General features: G+C 34.0%; 2 protein-coding genes across 2 annotated transcripts; one reads left to right on the top strand and one right to left on the bottom strand.

Moving 5' to 3' along the window:
- Nucleotides 1-3,052: 3,052 nt before the first annotated feature.
- LOC104112477 (peptidyl-prolyl cis-trans isomerase CYP18-1) lies at nt 3,053-15,433 on the bottom strand. Its single transcript, XM_070191943.1, has 5 exons — nt 15,246-15,433; nt 15,052-15,126; nt 4,555-4,716; nt 3,886-4,044; nt 3,053-3,642 (listed from the first exon to the last, which is right to left on the bottom strand). Exons 1-5 carry the CDS (start codon nt 15,246-15,248, stop codon nt 3,559-3,561), a joined length of 483 nt encoding a protein of 160 aa, XP_070048044.1. The 5' UTR covers nt 15,249-15,433; the 3' UTR covers nt 3,053-3,558.
- Nucleotides 15,434-21,215: 5,782 nt separating this feature from the next.
- On the top strand, nt 21,216-22,765 carry LOC104098617 (glycosyltransferase family protein 64 C3-like). Its single transcript, XM_070191947.1, has one exon. It carries the CDS (start codon nt 21,533-21,535, stop codon nt 22,526-22,528), a length of 996 nt encoding a protein of 331 aa, XP_070048048.1. The 5' UTR covers nt 21,216-21,532; the 3' UTR covers nt 22,529-22,765.
- The last annotated feature ends 1,533 nt before the right edge of the window (nt 22,766-24,298 follow it).

Genomic DNA, 24,298 nt, shown 5'->3' with positions numbered 1-24,298 from the left:
AAGCATATATTCTGCATATTGTATCAGATAAAATCATTCTTAAACCTACTTATTCCGTCCAAAATTAAATATTCATATTAAATTTTGGCACGAGTAAATGAATGAATATCGTAGATGTAGAATATTAATAAATGTAAAATACATGATGTGCTTCATTATTGTTTTAGAACTTTTTAAAAATACAATGGACAAAAAGTTTCATGCACAAAATGCCCAAAGAAAAAAAAAAGGAGCTCCAATTGCTTTTAGAAATTACAGAAGATATGTCAACGACATTCTATCTTTATCAAAAGAGATACTCCTATACTTCAATAAAATAAAAGTAAATTCATTTGAAACATTGAATGGGTTTATATTTTATTTTTAGCAATAATTAGAAAGAAGAAGAATTATAATAGGAAAATCAGTCCAAAAATAATAACAAAAAAGCCAACAACAAAGAAAAAAGGTTCCAGATGTTTTTATTTAATTTTCTAATACTTGCAAACAAGATGGGATTGCATTTTTAACAAAATCGAGTACACATATATTTGATACGTATGGTATATTCCCAAGTAAAAATATTAAGAAAACTAATAGATAATTGGAGAATACATTAAACTTTTTAGGTGGTACAAAAGCATTTTCGTGCACCTAAATGGGCTAATAGTCTGTTCGGACAAATTTTTTTGGAAGCCAAAAGTGCCTATATTTTAAAAAAATAAATTTATTTTAAAGAGTTGGATATTTGGCAAAGCGATTAGGAAAAAAAAAATGTTTTGGGGGAAAGCTGAAAACATAGCTTCGCCCAAAAGTATTTTTAGAACATTGAACAAGCAAAAATTGCTGCTCTAATATTGTAAAAGTATTTTTTAAATTAATTAACCAAACATAATTTTTTTTATTATGCAAACATACTTTTTCTAAAAGTACTTTTGACAACAAGTACTTTTTTGACAATATCAAGATAATATAGATTACCAGTTCTAATATCGTGTAGTGTTCAAGGGATTTTAAAACAAACAAATAACGAACCTAGTGGAATCCCACGAGTGGGTTCTGGAATGAGTAATATGTACACAGACCTTACCTCTATCTTATGAAGGTGGAGAGTCAGTTTCTGATATACCCTCGGCTCAAGAACAGTGAAGGAAGAAATAATCAATTAATAGCAACAACAAGATAAAAGGAAGAGGGAGCAAATGGCAAAATGTGTAATAACCAAGATCAAAGAATACTAGAATACAAGACTAGTGTTCAAAGGATTTCATTTATTATAATAATATTAAGAAGTTTAAATGTTTGGCTAAGGGTGGCACTCTATAAAACTCTTTTCCTACTGATGATTTTCCAAAAGAAAAATATATAGAAATGCAATGTTTTTTAAAAAAAATTATTTTAGAAGACCTTTGAATGGCATACAACCAGTTTGTTCCTTTTAATTAAGAAAAGAAGTTCCACCAATATATGTCTAGACTTTAAAGTTTGTTGTTTCCTTAGTCACCCACTACAGCTAACATTGTCCACAATGTGAACTTCTAATCGCACCAACAAAACAATATTTTCTTACTTTTTGAATGTACATCCAATTTGTATTGTATGCCCACGTTTCATAGAATAACTAAAATGGAACTTGAAGTGATTTTTGTACACTTTAGTTTGTTCCAAAACACAGTAGAAATTCTTTTTTTTTCCTCCAAAATTTATCAAACGATATCGAACCTTATTTGATGCAAGTGTTCCAAGCAATTATGAACTCCTCCATATATCTACTTGTGATAGTGTAGTTACATGAAAATAATTAGCAAGATAAAAATGACTATCTTGTCTTTTAATGAGGAATAGCACAACTTTGTAATGGGAATTCAAGTTTTGCCAATTTTATATATGATTAACGAAATTTTTTACATCTTGTTCTTTTTCTACCAATTTCTGTGATTATTGGGCCAGGAACTTTTTGACACATTGGGTGCGCCACACCAAGGCTATGGTGTGAAAATATTGCCAAATGGCCACTTTTCGGTCTTGTCTTTGAGAAATAGTCACAATATTCTGAAGTAGGGGTGTACATGGACCGGATTGGTTCGAATTTTATCAAAACCAAAACAAACCTATTATATCGGTTTGGATTAGTTCGATTTTGATGGAATTTTCGGATTTTTCAAGTTTTTTTTGTTACATGAATATTATTTTAATCTTGCATTATTAAAGTTATAGATAAATTTTGATAAGTGAATATATGTTTTACTAAAAATAAAAAAAAATAAAAAAAATATATGATCTATTAAAGTGATCTTATGGGAGAATTTGTTTTAGTAACACATAATAGTTTATTTTTTTAGTCGTCTACCAATAATTTTTTGTTGATTTACGCTTTCAGGGTTAACCAAATTTAATAATTAAACATAAAAATCAATATGACACCTAAATAATGATATGTTCTATGTAATTTTAGATTATCGAAATACCACTTCAAATTCGAAAAACATATAATAAATCTTGACATATGAATATGAAAGAACAAAAAAGAAATGATTGACGCATTTCAATAACACATAATAAGAAAGTGATACAATCTATTATTTAAAGTAAATAAAAATGAATGCACTTTATAATTTTATTAAATATTATATCCCATGAGAGCATCTCAAATATTTCTAGATATTTTTAAATAAAACTCTATATAAAGTCTTAAAATTATATATAAAAAATTATATATTTATATGTCGGTTTGGTTCGGATTTTTTTATTCAATACCAAACCAAACCTAGTCAGATTTTTTAATCGGTTTGATTTGACTTTTCAATTTGGTGTGATTTTCGGTTCGACTTTTCGATTTGGTACGGTTTTCGGTTCGGTTTGTAAACGCCTATTCTGAAGTTTCACTTGTGAAAATTTAAAACTCCAAGATAGTGGTTAAATTTTAAAGACGTGCTGAAATGTGAACGCTAAGACAACGAGTGAATGTACAATTAGCAAGCCACCCTGTTGATTACTTCTATCACCCTCTATGTTTTCTTCAAGAGATGCGGACATGGACTAAATGCAAAAGAAATTTTACAAAAACTCAGAGTAACTCAGAAGAAAAAGTACCAATCAAATTGCATCACATAAAAGAAGTACAAAATATTCAAAAGTATAACCCACGTTAACTATTCCTGATTTACATTCCATAAATCTTAAATCTTTTCATATTTCAACATTAGCATCCAACTAGATTTGCACTGGTCGTTCTCATATTTCATACCAAGATACATGATTACTTGAGATACATTAGGCCTTTGTAATGTAAACAGTAAACATGTAAATCTAGTGAACCAATTCAAGGCTTCAGTTAGATATTGCTATTTGGAGATATCAAGATTGTATTTTCAAGAAAATAACACTTCTGCAGCTAATCTAGTTCAAGCAATGGAAGCTTCATTACTACTACCATATCCCGTATTAACTACTCCCTATCTACCAGTAAATTTGTCGGTGGTGAAGGTTGGCCATAGCAATGATACTAAGTAATCACCATGATCGACAAGTCCAACAATGAGATTACACATGCTGCCATACCATGCTTTCAAAATAACATCAGCCAGCAAGTGGATTAGCATGTATGGTCACCCGGTTGAGCCTGATTTCGGCAAGGGGCTTATCACCTGGTCCTGTTGGAGTCTGCAAAATTTAGATAATAAGTGAAATAAGTGATAGCTAAGCAAATTCACTTTATCAAAAGGGCCCTGTATCGAGTAACATAAATACTGAAAAACGGAATATTATGCTATAGAGTCGGTATTTCTCTGTTTAACAAGTTAATGCTGAATAAGAGCCAAGAATCACTAATTAGCACAAATGCTGAAAAATGATAGATTTCTCTTCGTTGCAAAAGTTTATCGGCAAGCATCAATCCAGGCATACCTTTTCCATAATATCAAGGACCTCAAATCCATGTATCACTTTCCCGAAGATGGTGTACAATCCATTAAGATGTGGTTGCTTGGCATATGTCATGAAAAACTGGCTCCCGTTGGTATTAGGGCCACTGTTGGCCATTGACAACATCCCTCTTGCATTGTGCTGGAATGGAATGCAAGGCACACATGATAAGAAAATCAAGTAGGGGCAGTCACTAATATTGATGCTAGACATAGAACATCATCGACATAGTGTAGTAAAAGTCTAATCAGATCCATGTTGACTAGTTTGGCATCAATTCCGAATCCTGAATCAAAGGCAAGCGACCCCCCAGAAGCAGTCGAGATGCCAAAGGATGTTAAAAACAAGAATAAGGTAAAGAAGAAATCAGAAAGTTGTTATTTATTTTCTTAACAAAGTATCATTAAGTTGCCATGAAACGAGAACACTTTTCAATTGCAATGCTAAACAAACTTTTGTTAAAGGTCTGCCAGATGCTACAGCCCATATTACAGAATCTCAAGCTCTATAGGACCAACAAAACAATGTTCTAATCAAGAACAGGTCAAACTTGACAGCATAGATTTAGGAAGCCACTGAATAATAGGATGATTTAGCAAGCCACTGAATAATAGGCAAACATCTATCAGACCGAATGTTGCAGACAAGTACCTTGAGGGACTCCCGTATCTCGTCATTGAATTTTTTCCCCCAAATACTTGTCCCACCTTTTCCTGTACCTGTTGGGTCACCACCTTGGATCATGAAACCCTTTATATTTCTGTGAAATATTGTCCCATCATAATAACCACTTGCGCATAATGCCAAGAAGTTCTGCAATCAAAGGGAACTTTATATTAGTACCAATCAAACAAACACCGAATATCAATTAGTTTCACCACTCAACTTAATCAAATATTTCTACTGCTTCCAGACTAAGAAGGAACTGCCAGTATAAACCAAACAAGATTAATAATTCTGCAAACAATCATGGCTCTGAAGGAGTTTGCAAAATTCAGGGTACCAGATAGAATTCCAGGGAGAAAAAGTAGTCTACATGTGCCATAAAGCTTATGCTTTTTCCGTTTATGAGATAATGTTCACTAATTTATAGTGTCCCTCTATGTAGCATAAGCATATGGATTATGAAACAGAAAAGGATCAAGTATATCCCTCTATTATGAGAAATTGTTTAAAACTACCCTCCATTTGAGTATCCGTCTATACCTACCCTCATCGTTAGCTATTACCTATTTCACACTTATTGTCGATGGAGGGGACACGTGACATTCAGAGCAACTCCAACCTTGTCCCCAAAATGGGGATTTCCCCATTTTTGTCCCCAAAAATGGGGAAATTTCACTCCAACCCTCCCCCATTTTTGTCCCCAAAATGGGGAGTGAATAGTGTCTCCCAAAAATTGGGGACACACTATTCATCTCCCCATTTACTATTCCCCATTAAAATATTATTATTTTAACTATTTAATATTTTAATTTATCTTTTTATATATACTTAATTATATTTATATAATATATTTACCTAATTAATTTTTCATCTTAACTTTGACGTATAATTTTGAAAAATTAATTATTGTGCATCTATATTTTTTTATGTAAAATTGGTAGTTAATTTTATTATGAGTTATAATTGTATGACAAAGATATAACCATCACAAAAAAATAAAAGGTGCAAATATAAAATATTTGATGTTGCGAAAATTGAAATACATTAAAATTGAAAATACATTAAATTAAAATACATTAAAATTAGAAATACATTAAAGTTGAATATTTATGTAGTATTTCGAATGAATTTTATCATTATGTAATATGTATTTAATTAATCTTGTATCGCAATGATTTCACTTTTATTTGAATTATTATTTAATCTATAATAATTGCTTACAAATTATATTATTTAAAATTTTATGAAATTGTTTTAATGGAAATTACAAATTAATGAAAATAAAAGATGGAATTTATTTAATGGAAATTAAAAAATAAAATTGAAATGAAAGATAATAATATAATATAGAAGAGAGATAAGAATATAAAAAAGAATATTCTCTTTTGGGGGAAAAAATGGGGGAATGGTTGGAGTAAGTTGTCCCCAAAATGGGAAAATCCTCATTTTGGAGACCAAAATGGGGTAAAGGTTGGAGATGCCCTCAAAGAAAAAAATCAATATCTGCATGATATTTCACTTCATGGGGCAGGGTTGTAAATAACACTCATTTCAGCGCTAATAGCGTGAAGCGATGTGAGCGAGGTTGCGGCGCCACTTTCCTCTGTTGCGTGGCGAAACTAAAAAGGCGAGCGCCTCTGATTGAGTAGTGAGAGGCGCTGAGCAGCGAGAGGCGCACAGTAGCAACGCTTTTTTGAAAAGAAAAAAAAAAGGAACAGACATCAGCAATTAAAAGAAAATTTAGGGCTTGAGTTTGTTTTCTTCTTTCTCCTTCAAGCTCGTCGACCCAACCCCACAACAAAGACGCAAACCAGATTTCTTCTTTCTTCTTCAAGTTTCTTCGATCAGGTATGCTTCTCTTCTTTCTTCTTCTCCGAGTTTCTTTCTTCTTTCTTCTTTCTTCTTTCTTCCCTTGTATTCTGCCGTAAAATAAATGATATAGCTTGGATTATGCTATACAAGGCTCAACAAGATCCGCAATTAAATGTGAGTTTTGTGAAAAAACTTATCTTGGTGGAATAACTCGTCACAAACAACATTTGATTGGTGGATTTAAAAATGTAGTACAATGTCCTCTTTGTCCGACTGATGTTAGGGAGTAAGTAAAAGCATTTGTTGAGAAGAAACATGTGACAAGAACTCAAATGAGCTATGAAACATCTGTGAATCTAATTGATGAAGATGATGAAATCGGACCCCCCCCCCTTCCAACTCAAAAAATATCTTCAGATAGTTCTAGTGGATCATCCACGGCGCATACGATGACGAAAGATCCTCTCAATCTTTATTTCTTGCAAAACAGCAAGAAAAGGAAAGAGGTGATTCTGGTTCAGGTGTGGAAGCCAAGAAAATTTTGAGGGAACGCGTCGTAAGTGCTTTTGCAACATGGATGTACGATGCAAGGCTCCTTTTCAATTGTGTTAACTACAAAAATTTTGATAAATTCGTTGAGGTCGTAGGACAATATGGCCCAGGAATGAAACTTCCTAGCTATCACGAAGTTAGAGTAACTCATCTTAAAAAAGAGGTGAGGAAGATAGACAAGGTTATTGAGGAACATAGAGTAGAAGGAGACAAGTTTGGATGTTCTATTATGATGGATAAATTGACAACACGAAATGGGAAATTGGTCATAAATGTGTTGGTGAATTCTCCAAGAGGTAGTGTTTTTCTTAAATTTTACGATGCTAGCAACTCTTCTACGAATTCCACCAAAATGTACAACTTGTTTGCAAAGACTATTGAGAAGAAAAATGTTGTACAAGTTGTTACCGATAACACTAGTGAGAATGTCAGTACGGGTAAGATGATGCAGAGTATATATCCACATATTTATTAGACTTCATGTGCTGCCCATTGTATCAATTTGATGTTTGGTGACATATTCAAATGAAAACTCATATGCTTCAGGTAACTTTAATACACTTATCTTTAAAGCTTTAACTTTATTTAAACTTATGTCATATTAACTATAAAATTGTTATTGTTACTTTTACAGTTTTCACTATAAGTCGTCAAGATATATTCTTACATTGTTGTTGAATTTGATGAGGAAATTTACAAATGAAGAAAATTTGGTGAGACCGGCCAAGACAAGATTTGTGACGACTTTCTTGACTTTGCATAGTTTTTACTTGCAAAAGAAAAACTTGAGAAAGCTAGTTCTTTCAACCGAATGGAAAAAAATAGTTATGCAAAGGAAGTTGCGGGAAAAGAAAATGGCTACCATCATTTTGGAATGACGGTGTTCATGCACTAAAAGTTGGTGGTGTCCTTTGATTAGGGAACATCGTATGGTGGATGGGGAGAGAAAATCACCAATGAGCTATCTTTATGAAGTTATAGATATAGCCAAACAAACTATTGAAGCGTCATTTGAGGGAGGGAGATATGAGAAAATATGAGAAAGTTTTCGATATCATTGATAGAATGTGGTCGATTCAACTTCATCGACCTTTGCAGGCAGCAGACCATATTTTGAACCCGGAATTGATTTACAAAAATAATAGAGATGGCAATTTAGATTCAGAGGGTAGGTTGGATACCATAAACGTATTGAGAAGTTGCTCCCTAATGCAGCGATGGTAGATCAAATAGGGGAGAGTTTGGTAAGTACACACAAGCAGATGGCCTATTTGGTTTATTGACGGCTATTAGAGCCAGAGACATAAGGTCATCAGGTAACTAACTTTAATATAGATGTAGCTTTAATTTAATTTATTTGATTTATTTTATACCTATTAACTTTTAAAATATTTTTCTATAGCTGAATGGTGGATGCAGTTTGGTCATCAAACTCCAAACTTGCAAAAGCTTGCCGTCAAAGTACTAAACTTAACTTGAAGCGCATTTGGATGTGAGAGAAATTGGACTGTATTTGAACATGTAAGCAGCATATTTATTATATTAATATATTCTATATTGTATTATTATTAGTATCTATTAATTACTTTCGACAACGTATGCGCAGATTCACTCCAAGAAAAGGAATAGGCTTGAGCTATCGCGTCTCAATGATCTAGTGTATATTAAATACAATAGAACATTGAAGCGTCGTTATGACGCTCGCGATACCATTCTTCATGTACTTCTTCGTCTTCATGATTTTGGGAGGCTCCAATTAACCATTCATTTGCCTCAATGGATCAATGGTATCACGAGCTTCGTAACGACGTTTAATTGTTCTATTGTATTTAATATACACTAGATCATTGAAACGTGATAGCTCAAGCCTTTTCCTCCTCTTGGAATAAATCTGCACATAAGTTGTAGAGAATAATTAATAGATACTACTCTCTCCATTTCAAAAAGATTATCTTAGTTTGACTTGGCACAAACTTTAATAAAGAAGAGAAGACTTTTAAGATATGAGGTCTTAAATAAGCCATAATATTTGTGTGGATGTAAAACTTTTGAAATTTTTGGTTTGAAACCTGTCATAGCATTTTTGTGACTATAAATGCTTCCTATTAAGGAAATATTGAAATATGCAAATCTTTTTGGAACAGACTAATAAGGAATTAGTGTCAATCTTTTTGAAACAGAAGGAGTAATAATAATGTAATATAGAATATAATAAATGTTCTCACATATTAAAACACGCTCTAATTTCTCTCACATCCGAATGAGCTACAAGTTATACAGCAAACTTTTGCAAGTTTGGAATTTGATGACCACATTGCAACTACCATTCAATTATCGAAAAAATATTTTAAAAATTAATAAGTATAAATGAATAAAATAGCTTAAAAGTAAAGCTATAAAGGCAACTAAAACAACTCACTTACCTGGTGACCTTATGTCTCTGGCTCTAACAGTCGTATTATAACCAAATAGCGCATCTACGCTCTGACCCTATTTTATCTATCACTGTTAAATTAGGGACCAACTTCTCAACACATGCATGATATCTCAACCACACTTCTGCATCTAAAGTGCCATTGTCATTATTCTTATAAAACAGACCCGGGTACAAAATATGTTTTGTTGCATGCAAAGGTCGATCAAGTTGATCCAACCGTTTTCTATCAATGATCTCGAAAACTTTCTCATATTTACTCTCATCGCCCTCAAATGACTCTTCAATAGCTTCTTTGGCTCTATCCATATCTTCATAAAGATAGCTCATTAGTGGTTCTCCCCATTCACCAAATGAAGTACGGTAATCAAAGGACCACCAACTTTAAATGCCCGAACAACGTCATTCCAAAATGATGGAGAAATAATGTCAGACGGCTTCTTTCCCGCAAGTTCCTTTGCTAATCTACTTTTTTCTATTCAGTTGAAGTGACTAGTCTTCTCAGTTTATTTTTTTTTTGCATGTAAAAATCATGCAAAGTCAAGAAAGCCATTGCAAATCTTGTCTTAGCCGGTCTCACCAAATTTCTTTTGTTTGTAAATTTTCTCATCAAGTTTAGCAACAATAGCCTCTAACTAATGTAAGAATGTATCTTTATGGATATGGCCTTAGCAAAAGCTGTAAAAATAATATTTTAATAGTTAATAAGTATAAAGAAAGTTAAAGTTATATTAAAGACAACTACATTAAATTTACATGAAGTATACGGGTTTTGCCTTGAAGATGTCACCAAACATCAAATTGATACATTGGGCAGCACAATGCAGTCCAATAAATGTGTGGGTACATGCCCTTCAACATGTCACGCTATGACATTCTCAATAACGTTATATGTCACAACTTGTACAACATTTTCCTTTCTAATTTTCTCAATGCTCTCCTCAAACAAGTTGTACATTTTGGTGGAATCCATAGAAGAGTTGTTAACATCGTAGGATCCAAAAAACCTACTACCTCTTATAGAATTTACCAAAACATTGATGGTCATTTTTCCATTTCGTGTTGTCCATTTATCCATCATAATGGAACATCCAAATTTATTTCATTGCAATGTATGTTCCTCATCAATCTTGTCTACTTCTCTACCGCCTTTTTTAGATGAGTAACATTAACTTTGTGATGGCTAGGAGGCTTCATTCCCTGGCCATATTGTCCTACGGTCTCAATGAATTTAGCAAAACTTTTGTAATTGACACAATTAAAAGGGAATCCTACATCGTAGATTTATGTTGCAAAATTACTTACAGTGTGATCCCTTAAAATCTTCTTGGTTCTTTCTATACCATCATCACCTTTTCTCTTTTCCTGTGGTTTTTACGAGAAATAAAGATTGAGAAGACCTTTCGCCCCGAACCATGCCATGCATGATCCACTGGCACTAGTAGAAGACATTTTTTGAATTTTATAGGAGACCCCATTTCATCATCTTCATCAATTTCATCATCTTTATCAATAGGATTAGAATTAGCCGCATGTGCTTTGTAGCTCATTTGAGTTTTACCACATTTTTCTTTTTAACAAACGCTTTTATTTCTTCCCTCAACCGGACAAACTAGACATTGTACTACACTTTTAAACCCACCAAGTAAATGTTGTTTTTGATGAGTAATTCCACCTTGGTAAGTTTTTTAGCAAAACACACATTGAATTGCTGATTGTTTTGCTCCTCGTCTTCCAAGCTATGTCATTCAATTTGCTACCATTAGATGATGCCATTGAATATAATGTTTATAAACAAAAATAATAGAGTTATTATGTAATCAGTTGTATACTAAACCTGCAAAAATAATGCAGGTAATGGAGGAAGCAAAAAACTGAGCAAAAGAACTCCCGAAACAGAGGAGTTTGTTGCCGGAAAAATAGAGTTGCTGTTGGAAAACAAAAGGAAGAAAAGTTGTAGCCGAAAAAAGATAGTTGCTGCCGGAAAAAAGAAAGAAAAGAAAGAAAAAAGAAAGAAGAAAGAAGAAGAAGAAAATAGAAAAAGAAGCAAGTACTTGAATAGCTGAACCCTAGCTGTTGCGACTGAAAGAGGAAGAACCGAAGAACAAGAGCTGCGCAAAGGTCTGAGTCTGACAGAAAAACCCTATATGTTGCGTTTTTAAGTCTGTCTTTTTTTAGAAAGAAAGAAAAAAAAGCACTGGTTCTCAACGTCTCATCTCCTCCTCGTTGCCTCCTCGCTACAGAGCAAAAAGGCGACAAATGTCTGCTTCGCGTCGCCTCACACTTTAAGCGCTGAGGCGAGCGCCTTTCACAGCACTGCTCAACTCTCTATAGTACAAAAATAGGTATGTGTATATAAACTTCCATGAAGCTGGCCCTCACAACCCTCCTTGAAGGCTGGAATGAAGAGATCTCATTGCTAATTATTTTGCCCTCTTTTTACCTTAGAATTCAGAAAAATCAAAGGTTCGAAAAGTTCTTTTCCATTCAACTTAAACAGAAAGTTTTTGCATGTGAATGAGGCATGCTTGAAGATCCTCATTTTACAAGGGTTTTTTTCAATAAGGAATTAGAAAGGTCTTTACCACTGGTCTGCGTACACTCTCCCTCTTTAGACCCCACTTTTGGGGTCAGTATGTTGTCATTGTTGTTTGAACCAGAAGACAAACCTTCCTGTACTAACACACAAGCATTTTGTATTTGCAATTCGACAATGTTCCCAAACTTGTCTGCTTGTTTGATATGACATCCTTTTTTAAGGTTATTAGAGACTGCATCTCTTTTTATACCTTTTTCTTGTCTATTTCATAAGACATTGTCGCATTCACTGAAACTACATCCTTTATGGCTATTCCAGGAAGATGTAGCCTACAAAGGTCGGATACAGTATCCCTTGCGCCAATCTGGAAGATCTTTCACTTCAAAGGGATGTAGCAATTCAATTACTCCAATCAGATAGACTAAACTAAGTTTTCCAGGAAGATAAGACACTTCAATTTTATCTGAATACCAGGAAGATAAATCTCTCTTTTTCTTTTGAGGATGAGGAAGATAAATCATTTTATAGAGTTTAACACGATATCTTAAGTAGTAACTTTTTTTATGTTTGTATTCGGTTCTTATATAATTGCAGTAATGACAAGTTAGGAAGGAAGACTGATGCAGCAAACACAGCTGAACCCATCTAGGTCACTTAAACTTAGAAAGCTGCATTAGTAAAACAGACATTTATCCTCAGAAGGTGGACGACCTGCCAGCTAATTATGGCTTATCAGAAGGCAAATTTAATAAGTCTGTCTATATTTTAAGCATGAAGATATTCAGCAGGGGAGAAAGTGGAAGAAGAACAGTCAGGCATTAGACAAAATATTCAGATGGATGGTAATCCATCCTTAATAAGCACAAAGACAACACAACATGAATGTCCATGTCCATTGATAGTCGTAATAAGAACATCCAACAAGGTCAAGCATGTTCTTGAAACCCCAAAAGCTCATGCGCAAAAAAGCCTTTTGCTTTCATGTTATAGGGAGGGAAAAAATGAACTATTATGTGGACACGAGAAATGATTCATCATTGCTAAACATCCAACTACCCATATAATGAAGGGATGAAGCCCATGTCTGGAGCTAACCACTGAAGAATCATTTACATTAGGGAAACTACTCAAATTCCCAAATTGTCGGTGTGTTAGGTAAAGAATAACTAGGAGGGGGAGACAACTCTCTCTAAGGAACTCAGCAAAATAGCTCCGTGACTTTTGGAGAAGGGGTGCCTCCTCCGAGACAGATCACAGTAACCAGGCACAACTGCTATTTACCAAAAATACATGTATTATGGGGGTTGACGCCTGCCTGCCCAATACTGGAGGTGCCTATGACCTGATGATAAGGGAGCCGGCAACCAAAGCCCCAGCAACGGCAAACCAAACTAAATCAATTCTACGGTAGTGCAATTCCTACTACCTGAACAGGCAGGGGAATTAAAAAAATTATAGGAAGCGCTAGTCAAACTATTTGGCCTCTGTCGGACCCAGAGGCGGACCGACGTTGCGGGTTGAGGGGTCAAGTGACCCCGCTGGCCTCGGCAAATACTCTGTATATATATGTCATATATATATATATGTACATATATAGATGGAACCCTTAAATAATTTGCTCGTGCCCACAAACACAAAACGTCAGATTGGCGAAGTGGTTGGATGGGGCGCACAATTTTCTTTCTTTGTTGAATGTCGTGAGTTCGAAACCCAACTTCAACCTTTTCTCCTCCTTCCTACTTTAGTTCTTGCCTTTTCGTCTCCTTTCTATCTTATACTTAATAGCAAATTGCTTTATTTTTATATTTATCTTTTTTTTAAAATTCAATTATTGTTTAACACTAACACATAACAGTCAACTTCATTAATTTTTCTTTTTCAAATCCCTCCCTTAAAATTAAAAGCATCAAATTGCAACTTATTGCTCTACAAATAGAAAAATGTAAATTCTTTTGACAAAACCTTTTTTAACAATTACTTTGACTACGACGCACGACAATGGCAATTAAGAGTTTGGGACTCTTCTTCAGTTCTTTGACTATTAACATACTCTTAATCTTTATTTTTTGAGTAAGTTTTTTATACTTTAAAGTCTGAACGCCCTTTTGATAACTGATCCCCCCCCCCTTTTATTAATAAACTAGAAATTTTAAAGTGTGAAAGATACTTAATCAAAACCTTCTCTTCCCATAACACCGATTTTGTGAAGAAATCTCTCTCTGTTCGGTGCTTTCTTTAGAATTTCTTTTTGTTTATACTTAGATGATAAGTCATCATAATCATTAAGTGTTCAAAAAATTACACGCCGGATTTTATCGCTAGTGATTAGTATACAATGGTGCCCCCGTCGTGCTCAGATCCTGGGTCCGCCTCTGGTCGGACCTAAAGCCTTAAATTGGAACCTTAAAAGGTAAAGGTAAAAATTAACATCCACCCCTATATTATGCCAAAAGGAAAAGAACAAACCTGTCAAATTTTTTGCTAGACCTATCAAATTGCAAACAAAGTTCTATACTTTTTGTTACCAATTTCAGGCAAGCATGGAAGAAAACAGCTAATCAACAACCCCCCCCCCCCCCCAAGCAAGAATTGTTAGTAGGAGTTTGGACACAATTTAGTTGAGATTTGGAGAGAAAAAAAAGTAGTATATGAAGTTAAGTTGAAATAAGGTATTTGGAAGTTAGAAGTTGTGTTTGAACTTGAAAAGACAGTTGAAATTTTGTTACTGAAAACTTGAAAATTTGAAAAACTCCTAAAACCTGTTTTTCAAATTCCAAATTCCAAATTTCAAGTGTGAAGTTGAAACAATGAACCAGTATGATTTTTTTTTTTTTTAAAACTTATTTTTGAAGAATCTCCAAATATTATTTCAAAAATTGCAACATGGCCAAATTAGAATAACTAGTTACTCTACAGATACAGCAGTAAGATAATTTGAAATCCTTTTAATTTGAACCCTTTCGGGAGTAGCTAAAGAACAAGTAAATCAAAATATTTTTGTCTATATTTATTCTTTGAGTTTGAGGTTGCAGAATGGATTCATCAAAATTCTGAAAAATGTAAAAGAAAACGAGAGCATTCAACTTTAGTTTACTTTAAAACACAAATAATATAAAAAATCAATTTCTTAAAGAAGAAAACAAACCTCAGCAGTTCTAGGGACTTCGTCACAGAAGATTTCGCACTTGATATCGCCTAGGTTTGTATGAAGCGTCACTGACTGCGCAAAACACCAAGCGATTGCTAAATTTGGTGGCCTCAATTTTTGAGAAAATAGCTTGGAGCAGAATGTGTTTGATAAAATATCCGAAAGAAAAAGAAAAAAAAGGAAGAACGTACCATGTTTTGCTGCTTGAGTCTTTGAGATTATTAGAGCTGACTCGGAGCCCTTTTCTGCTTTGCTACTGATGAAAAAATAAGAGTTTAACATAAGGGTTTTTGTGGGGATCTTCTGTAAGGCCCGGTTAGCTTCGACTTCTTTCTCGAGGCACAAGCAGTATGCACAAAGGGTCGTTTGGTAACGAGTTAAATAGAAATTATAATGTGATATGACAATTATAATACGATATTAAATAATGATAAGATTATTTTTGAGTATATTTTTATTGATATATGTTATTTTATACTGTTTAAATAGTGTGTCTGTCTATTGTGTGTATATATTGTTTATATTAAAAAGGTGCACTAAACTCCCGTCATGCGGGGATCCGGGAAGGGTTGTACCACAAGGGTTTATCGTAAGCAAACTTATCGAAGCAAGAACTTGTTTCCAAAGTTTGAACATGTCACCTTCTGATCACGTCACAGGGCAGCAACTTTACTAGTTACGTCAAAGCTCTATATTGTTTATTTAAAGAATAATGCTATATACTTTAAGTAGTGAATTATTTGGACAATGCAATTTGGATGACATCCCTTGACTTGAAGTGTCATGTACCTGTTTTGGGGTTCTACTAGTTCCAATTTGCCCTGGAAATTTTCATTTTGACGAATCTCACCTCTTAATTTTAAAGGATCAAGCTGGAGTAAAACCCTAGCGTCCGAACTGCAACCTACTAGACCTTATAGAAATCGAGTGAACCTGTAATTATTATAGGGGTTTTCATAAAAATCCGAAAAATCGAACCAAACCGAAAATCGAACTAAATCGATCAAAAAAAACCGATACTTTTTAGGTTTGGTTTGGTTTTGGTTTTGAATTTTAAAAACCGATCAAATTTGGTTTGGTTTTAATTTTAATCAAAAAATAACCGGAAAAAAAATGAATCAAACCGACTATAGAAGTAGCTATTTAAATTTATTATTACACCTATATATATGTGTGATGACCCAAAATGTCATCTTTAAATTTAATGATTAATTATGTGATCTAAGCACTATTTACCATTACTCGAATCATTACCATCTTTAAATTCGGAAAGTTTTCAGGTGAAAAATGGATTAAAAAGTGAATTAGATGTTTAAAACTCAATTGAGTTGACTTTGGTCAATATTTTGAGCAAACGGACTCGGATCAGTATTTCGATAGGTCCAGTAGGTCCGTATCGTAATTTGGGACTTGGGCGTATGCCCGAAATCAAATTCCGAGGTTCCTAGCCCGAGATATGGAATTTTGATAAAAAATTTAAAGATTAAGTTCAAATAGTGACCGGATATCGAATTATGTGCAAATGACCCCGGAATAGAGTTTTGATGATTCCAACATCTCCGTATGGTGATTTTGGACTTAGAAGCGTGATCGAAATTTTATTTGGAAGTCCGTAGTAAAATCAGACTTGAAGTGGCTAAAATAGGAATTTAAAGTTTGGTAGTTTGACCGGGGAGTTGACTTTTTGATATCGGGCTCGGAATTCAGTTCTGAAAATTTTTACTGCTCCGTTATGTCATTTATGACTTGTGTGCAAAATTTGAAGTCAATCGGACTTGATTTGAGAGGTTTCGACATCGAATGTAGAAGTTGGAAATTCTAAGTTTCATTAAGATTGAATTGGAGCATGATTCGTGATTTTAGCATTGTTTGATGTGATTTGAGGTTTCAAATAGGTTCGTATGATGTTTTAGGATTTGTTGGTGTTTTGGGTTGAGGTCCCGAGGGCCTCGGGTGAGTTTCAGATGGTTAACGAATCAAAAGTGGGACTTAGCTACTGCAAAAGCTGCTGCAATTTTCTGCTGGAAATGCTGTCAAAATCGGGCTGCTGTCAAAATCGAGCTCCCTGTCAAAATCGAGGTCCCTAACAAATCGAGGTCCATGACAAAATCGAGGTCCCTTACAAAATCGAGGCCCCTAACAAATCGAGGTCCCTTACAAATCGAGGTCCCTTACAAAATCGAGGTCCCTTACAAATCGAGGTCCATAACAAATCGAGGTCCATGACAAATCGAGCTCCTTTACAAATCGAGGTCCATAACAAATCGAGGTCCCTTACAAAATCGAGGTCCCTAACAAATTGAGGTCCCTTACAAATCGAGGCAGCCCATGATCGAGGTAGCCCATGATCAGACTCCCTATGATCGGACTCCCCATGATCGGACTCCATGATCGGACCCCATGATCGAGGTCACCCTGGACAGATCTGTAAGTTATAAAAACAGGGAGGCTTCGTCCATTTCGCCATTTTTAACAACTTGGAGCTTGAGCAGAAGCGATATTTGATATATTTTCAAGGAAAAATATTGGGGTAAGTGATTCTAACTCGGATTTGGTCAATATATACGAATATATCATTATTTTCATCATTTAATTAGTGTTTTGAGATTGAAATTTGGAAAATTTTAGAAAATCTCATAGAAATGAAAATTTAAGATTTGGAGGTCGAGTTGTTATCGGATTTTGGTAAAATTAGTATGGGTGGACTTGTAATTGAATGGGTTGTCGGATTTTATAAGTTTCGCCGGATTCCGAGATGTGGGCCCCACAGGCAAATTTTGAGCTAATTTCGATTTTTAATGAAAACGTAATATTTTCTTATGAAATTGATTACTATAATTTTTGTTGACTGTATCGAATTAATTATGACTAGATACAAATCGATCGGAGTCAGAAATTCGAGAAAAAAGCATAATACTTAGTTAAATTGGAGCAAGTCGAGGTAAGTGACTTGTCTAACCTTGTGTGGGGGAAATTTTCCCTAGAATTAATATGAATGTGATTATTGAAATGTGTTGAAAGTCGTGTACACGAGGTGACGAGTGTGTACACGGGCTAAATGTAAAAGATTATATTTTAAATTGTGTAGATCGTTGTTGCGCATTTATTAAATTATTTTATCTTGTTATATTCTTCATCAATGATATGAGATATATACTTCAAATTTGTTCGACCTTTTCCTACTAATTGTTTTACATGTTTAGTTGAAACTTGATTTCTTTTATTCTGTGCATTATTTGAAGGTTGATTTTCTTTAAATTAAATATTATTAATATGAAGTATGTGACATTTTTAAACTTGATATTGAAGCAACGTAGTAAAGATTTTGAAATATTATTTTCCTAAATTATTTACTCCTGAATATATTTTTTTTTTATACTCATTGTGAGGGAGCCGTGAGCTCTTTATTGTGAAAAAATATTATTGTTGAATTATTTTGGCAAGTTAAATTATTTGAGCACTTGTGGTGCAAATTGTGATATATTATGATATTGATACGCATGCGGTGGTATAAGGTATGAGTGTTGAAACGCATGCGGTGAGATAAGGGTGGCTTGATACGCGTGGCTAGTAGGGGAACTACTAGAAGTCATGCGGTGTGATAAGGGTGGCTAAAACGCGGGATGCTATTTCGGAAAAAAAATATTTTCTTTAAATAAATTGTGAAGGCTCCCGCGGTGATATAAGGAAATGAGATATTGTGAAATTATTTATAATTTGGGACTACGAGGCGGTACCTCGGTAGTGCCCTTGTTAATATTGATTTATGGCCATGGTTGCCTTCGATTAATTGTTGTGATTTTCATAAAGTTGAAGAAAATTCTGTTTTGATTTCACGAGATATTATTTGCAATTATTTGGTGTCATTAAATGTGACATACTATTTGATTTATTTCCAGTGTCATTTTATTTCACTATATTATTAAATATTTTACCACTACATTATTATATTCCAGTAGGGCCTCACCTGACCTCGTCACTACTCTACCGAGGTTAGGCTTGGCACTTACTGGGTACCGTTGTGGTGTACTCATACTACGCTTCTGCACATCTTTTTGTGCAGATCCAGGTATATTTTACTAGCCTAGACGTTAGTGAGTTACCTGCGTACGGAGACTTCGAGGTATATTTGCCAGCGCCCGCAGACTCCGAAGTCCCCTTCTATCATTTTATGTTGCTTCCTTATATTTTATTTAGACCTTGATATATAAAGACATAGAGAATAAATTCTTAGAAACTTGTGACTTATTTCTATCGGAATTTGGGAGTTGAAATTGTTTGAATTGTAGTTTATTTATTTCAGATATTTATTATTATTCCGCATTGTTAGGCTTACCTAGTTTTAGAGACTAGATGCCATCACGACATCCTACGGAGGGAATTTGGGGTCGTGATAATATGTATATTTTTATATAAAGTTTCTAAAATTTTATGGTACATATTAGTCATTTATATTTTTAGTCTAGTTTTTTGCTATTATAATAATCTAATTCTTTGCCTTTACATTTTAGTTTGGTTGGTAGTTTTCTTTTGGTAAGTACAAGAATTTATTTCATGTTAAAAATAATCGATTTTTAATTGAGTAATTAAATTATTCATCACTATTTGTTTCAATTATCATCAATATATCTTGGTAAATGATAGATTTCTCAAAGATCAACTGGTTTGATAGTGTTACATTGAAACTGTAGTCTCCGGAATATGTGTTTGGTAGTGTATGTCTCATATTTAAAAAAAAAATCGATAAATAACCGAAAAACCGAAAAACGACCAAAACCGATAAAAATCGAATCGATAAAAAACTTACTTAATTGGTTTGGTTTGATTTCAATATTTGAAGAACCTACTTACTTGATTTGGTTTCCTTTTGGGGAAAAACCAATCCAATCTGAATCTACCTGTAATGTATATTGGTTATACTATAAACAAACTTGTTTCTCCCAACAAGAAATTTATAGAAAGTTCTCTCTCGATTTTCTTTTTAATTTTTTGTTATATATAGGAGGGAAGGGAAGGAAAAATTGAGGAGATGATTATAAAGCGGAGAACTCATGCCAAGGTGAAAGTTCATCTCGCCAACCAATTAAACTACTAAGAATTAATCTCAATTGGTTAAAAGCACGCCAAAATGCTTTTCTAATTTTGACGTCAAACCTTTTCTTTTGTAATTAAATAAAGTTTCATAAATGCTTCGTACTATTTCCTAAAATAAGAAAAGAAAAGTGCAAAAAGATGCTCTCAATAGTTCACTGATTTTTTCTGTAAAATCGTAATACTTTACCTTTATTATTACACTTTGAATGTTGCTTTTATTGTGTTTGAGAAATTATTTTATAAGAGAATTAACTATTACCTACGCTTACATATTCGCTATAAAGTTTCCAAGCCTGTTTGTTCAAGCTGAAAAAATGAGCTTATTTTGAGAAGTGTTTTTTTGTTCAAATTTATTTTTTAATGAAAAGCAATTTGTGTTTGATTAATTAATTTGAAAAATACTTCTAAGCATCAATTAGTATTTGGCCAAGCTTTTAAAAAATATTTCTACGTGTATTTTTCTCGAAAATACTTATAAAAATAATAGTTTTTTGGAGAAACTATTTTTTTCTGTTTCTACTCAAAAATATTTTTTTTTCTTCTAAAAGCTTTGCCAAATACTTCAATTTTGAAAAGAAGGAGCTTTTCAACCAGGAGAACTTGGCCAAAAATTGAGTCTGTCGTACTTGTGCCAAATTCGCTGTACATCATTGTGAATATTACCCATTTAACAAGTAAAAACAGCACGGGCTAATCGATTTTTGGACTGGTAATTCAAAAATAGTTAGCGTTTGCAAAGTCATTGAAAAATAGTCACTATTTTGCTGCAACACGGACCGGTCCAGCATAATATACTGGAGATTGATGCACCTGTGTATGAACTTCCAGCATATTATGCTGGAACTCCAACACGCGGAAAGTTCCAACATAATATACTGGAGATTTGAGCACTTGTGTATGAACTTCCGGCATATTATGCTGGACAGTTATATTATACTAGAACTCCAGTATAATATGCTGGAGTTTCAGTATATTATACTGGAACTCCAGTATATTATGCTCCAATATATTATGCTAAAATATTTTCCGAATTTTAAACAGTATTTTAGTTCAGATTTATCTTTACATGAAAAGTGACTAAATTTCGATTACTTTTGAAATTGTGGCTATTTTTCAATTACTACCGGTAAATCTGGCTATTTTTTAATTCTCACCCATTTAACAACACAATTTAGGAAGCCCATCACTTCACTCTTCATATGAAACAATGCCCCTTCAATTCTTCGAAAATAACAAGATTACCACTAGTCCACTACATGTGCACTTGGCGGAAGCAATATAGTATCAAATTGTCCTTAAATCTGTCCTAACTCACAATATCGCCACCAGATTCCACCATTAACTGCCATAACTAAACAGATGATATTAGCACAACCTCTGTAAAATGAAGAATCAAAAGCCCATCTATCCCTTCCATGTAATTATAATCTTATCCATGCCCCTTTATGTCTTTTCATTCCGAATTGGACCCCACTACTCTGACCCGTGCAACCGTCCACCGGCGGACCCACGAACATTACAAACCGATCAAATGACGGTACTAATCAACGGCTACTCCGAGCACCGTATCCCACTTCTCACTTCAATCGCCGCCACTTACGCCGCCGCGTCCTCCGTCGCCGCCGTCATCATCCTCTGGAGCAACCCCTCAACTCCTTCACAAACCCTAACATCTCTCTCCCAAAACCTCTCGTCCATCTCCACCGCCGCCCCAATCTCCGTCCTCCGGCAGCCCTCCGCCAGTCTCAACCTCCGCTTCCACCCTCAAAAAACCATCACCACGCGCGCCGTACTCATCTGCGACGACGACATCGAACCCGACTCGGAATCAATAAACTTCGCCTTCCAAATCTGGAAATCCGACCCGGATCGACTAATCGGGTTTTTCGTCAGGTCCCACAACTACGACTTAACCCAAAAATCATGGATCTACACAATGGAAAGTAGCAAATACTCCATCGTGTTAACAAAATTCATGATTTTAAAAGCACAATATCTCCACCATTACACGTGCAGTAAAGAATACGAAAAGTTGAGGGCAAAAGTAGAAGAAAAGAATAATTGCGAGGATATTTTAATGAATTTTGTGGTAGCGGGAGAGGTAAAAAAGGGGCCGATTTTAGTGGGAGCGAAGAAAGTGAGGGATTGGGGAGATGCAAGAAATGAAGGTGGAGAAATGGAGGAAAGGGATGTGGGGTTGAGTAGTAGAAAAAGGGAGCACAGGAAGAGAAGAGGAGAGTGTATTGGTGAGTTTCATAGATTATTGGGGAAGATGCCATTGAGATATAGTTATGGGAAGGTCGTTGATTCAGTTGGAGAACAAGGGCTCTGTGACAAAGGTGGCAACTTGGTGTATTGTGATAGGCAAATTTTTCAATAGAAATTAAAGTTCTAACAATATTCTTTGCATAACTTATAAAGTTGGTGTTAGTGGTCTCAGCAGCATCTTGGAGGGTAAGGTTACGAACAACGTAACTTTGTCGTTCGACTCTTTCTCGAACTCCGCATATAACGGGAGGAGTTTAATGTATCAGAATGCCTTTTATAGTTTCCATATTTGTTTTCAATAATGCTTTCCAAACCGACTAATATAAATATAAAGTTTATAATTACTTTATAGCATGTCACATTGAATATATAGTGCTGCTTTTATATTAATTTCGACACCAAAGAACACGTGTACTTTTCTAGGACAGATCGAAATGTATTGATGTATTGTAGTAGCCTAGCTAATTATTGACTTATGCGTGTAGCGGCAGAGTCTGAATTTGAATTTTATGCGTTATAAATTTGGCACCGAATTTATATCTCGTTATGAAGTACATATTTAATAAATGTTTTAATATAATATATGATTTAAGCAAAAATTATTGGGTTTATCCGAACGCATGGGTATTTCTCAAGTTCCGCCCCTGTATGCGTGGAGCACATCTATACCTATGAAAGAACAAAGAAATCTAAAATACTTAAAATAGTGAAGAGGAGATTTATAAATACAGGGAATGAAAAGTGAGGGATAGAGGTGTACAAACCGAACCGGAAAACCACACCAAACTAAAAAGTCAAACCAAACCGATTAAAAAACCCAATTAGGTTTGGTTTGATTTGGTTTGGTATTGAGTATAAAAACTCGAACCAAACCGACATATAAATATATAATTTTTGTATATACTTTTAAGATTTTATATAAAATTTTCTTTAAAAAATATATAGAAATATTGGGATTCTCTTGCGGGATATAATATTTAATAGTATATGAAGTGCTCCATATTTATTAACCTTAAATAATGGGTTGTATGATCACTTTCTCATCAAGTGTTACCAAAATGCGTCAATCTCTTTGTTCTTCTATATTCATATCATATGGTAAAATCTATTAAATTCTTATATCTTTTTTCTAATGTGAAGTGACTATTATTATTTAGGTATCATATTGATTTTTATTTTTAATTACTAAATTTGGTTAACCTTGAAAGTGCACATCAACAAAACATTATTGCCAGACAACTAAAAAAATAATATTATGTGTTACTAAGAAAATTCTCCCATAAAAATCTTTTAATAGATAATATGTTTAACAAATTTTTATATTTTTACTAAACATATATTTACCTATCAAAAATTTAACATAGTAAGATTAAAATAATATTTAAGTAACAAAAAATCCGAAAAATACAACAAAATCGAACCAATCCAAACCGATATAGTTGGTTTGGTTTGGTTTTGATAAAAAACGAACCAACCCGGTCCATGTACACCCATCGAGGGAAACGAGAGTACAGTGAATTATATTTCACACTACCTTTTCTATTGGAAATCCAGATTATGCTAATATTATTAAATATGGATAAAATGTGATGATGATATCCTATAATCTTAAACCATACTGAACCCAAGATAACTTTCCTATCCCCGTGAACTAAATAAATGTTTTTAGATACTGAAGCTTGTACTTTCTTCTCAGAATTTTGGGGTACTGGATTCTCCTTTGAAAGAGACCAAAGTGTTCCAAACAGCTCTTTTTTTAATATCAGAAACCTGACATATCATAAGGAATGTTTTCTTCCGGATTGAGGCGTAGTAGTTGTTGTTATCCCGGGATGGCTATCATTATCTCTTTAACCAAATGACCCCAGACAGTACTTGCAGA

Source organism: Nicotiana tomentosiformis, chromosome 12 (genome assembly GCF_000390325.3).
Source record: "Nicotiana tomentosiformis chromosome 12, ASM39032v3, whole genome shotgun sequence".
In the NCBI taxonomy this organism is placed as follows: Eukaryota; Viridiplantae; Streptophyta; class Magnoliopsida; order Solanales; family Solanaceae; genus Nicotiana; species Nicotiana tomentosiformis.
This window is presented reverse-complemented; position numbering and strand designations above follow the sequence as displayed.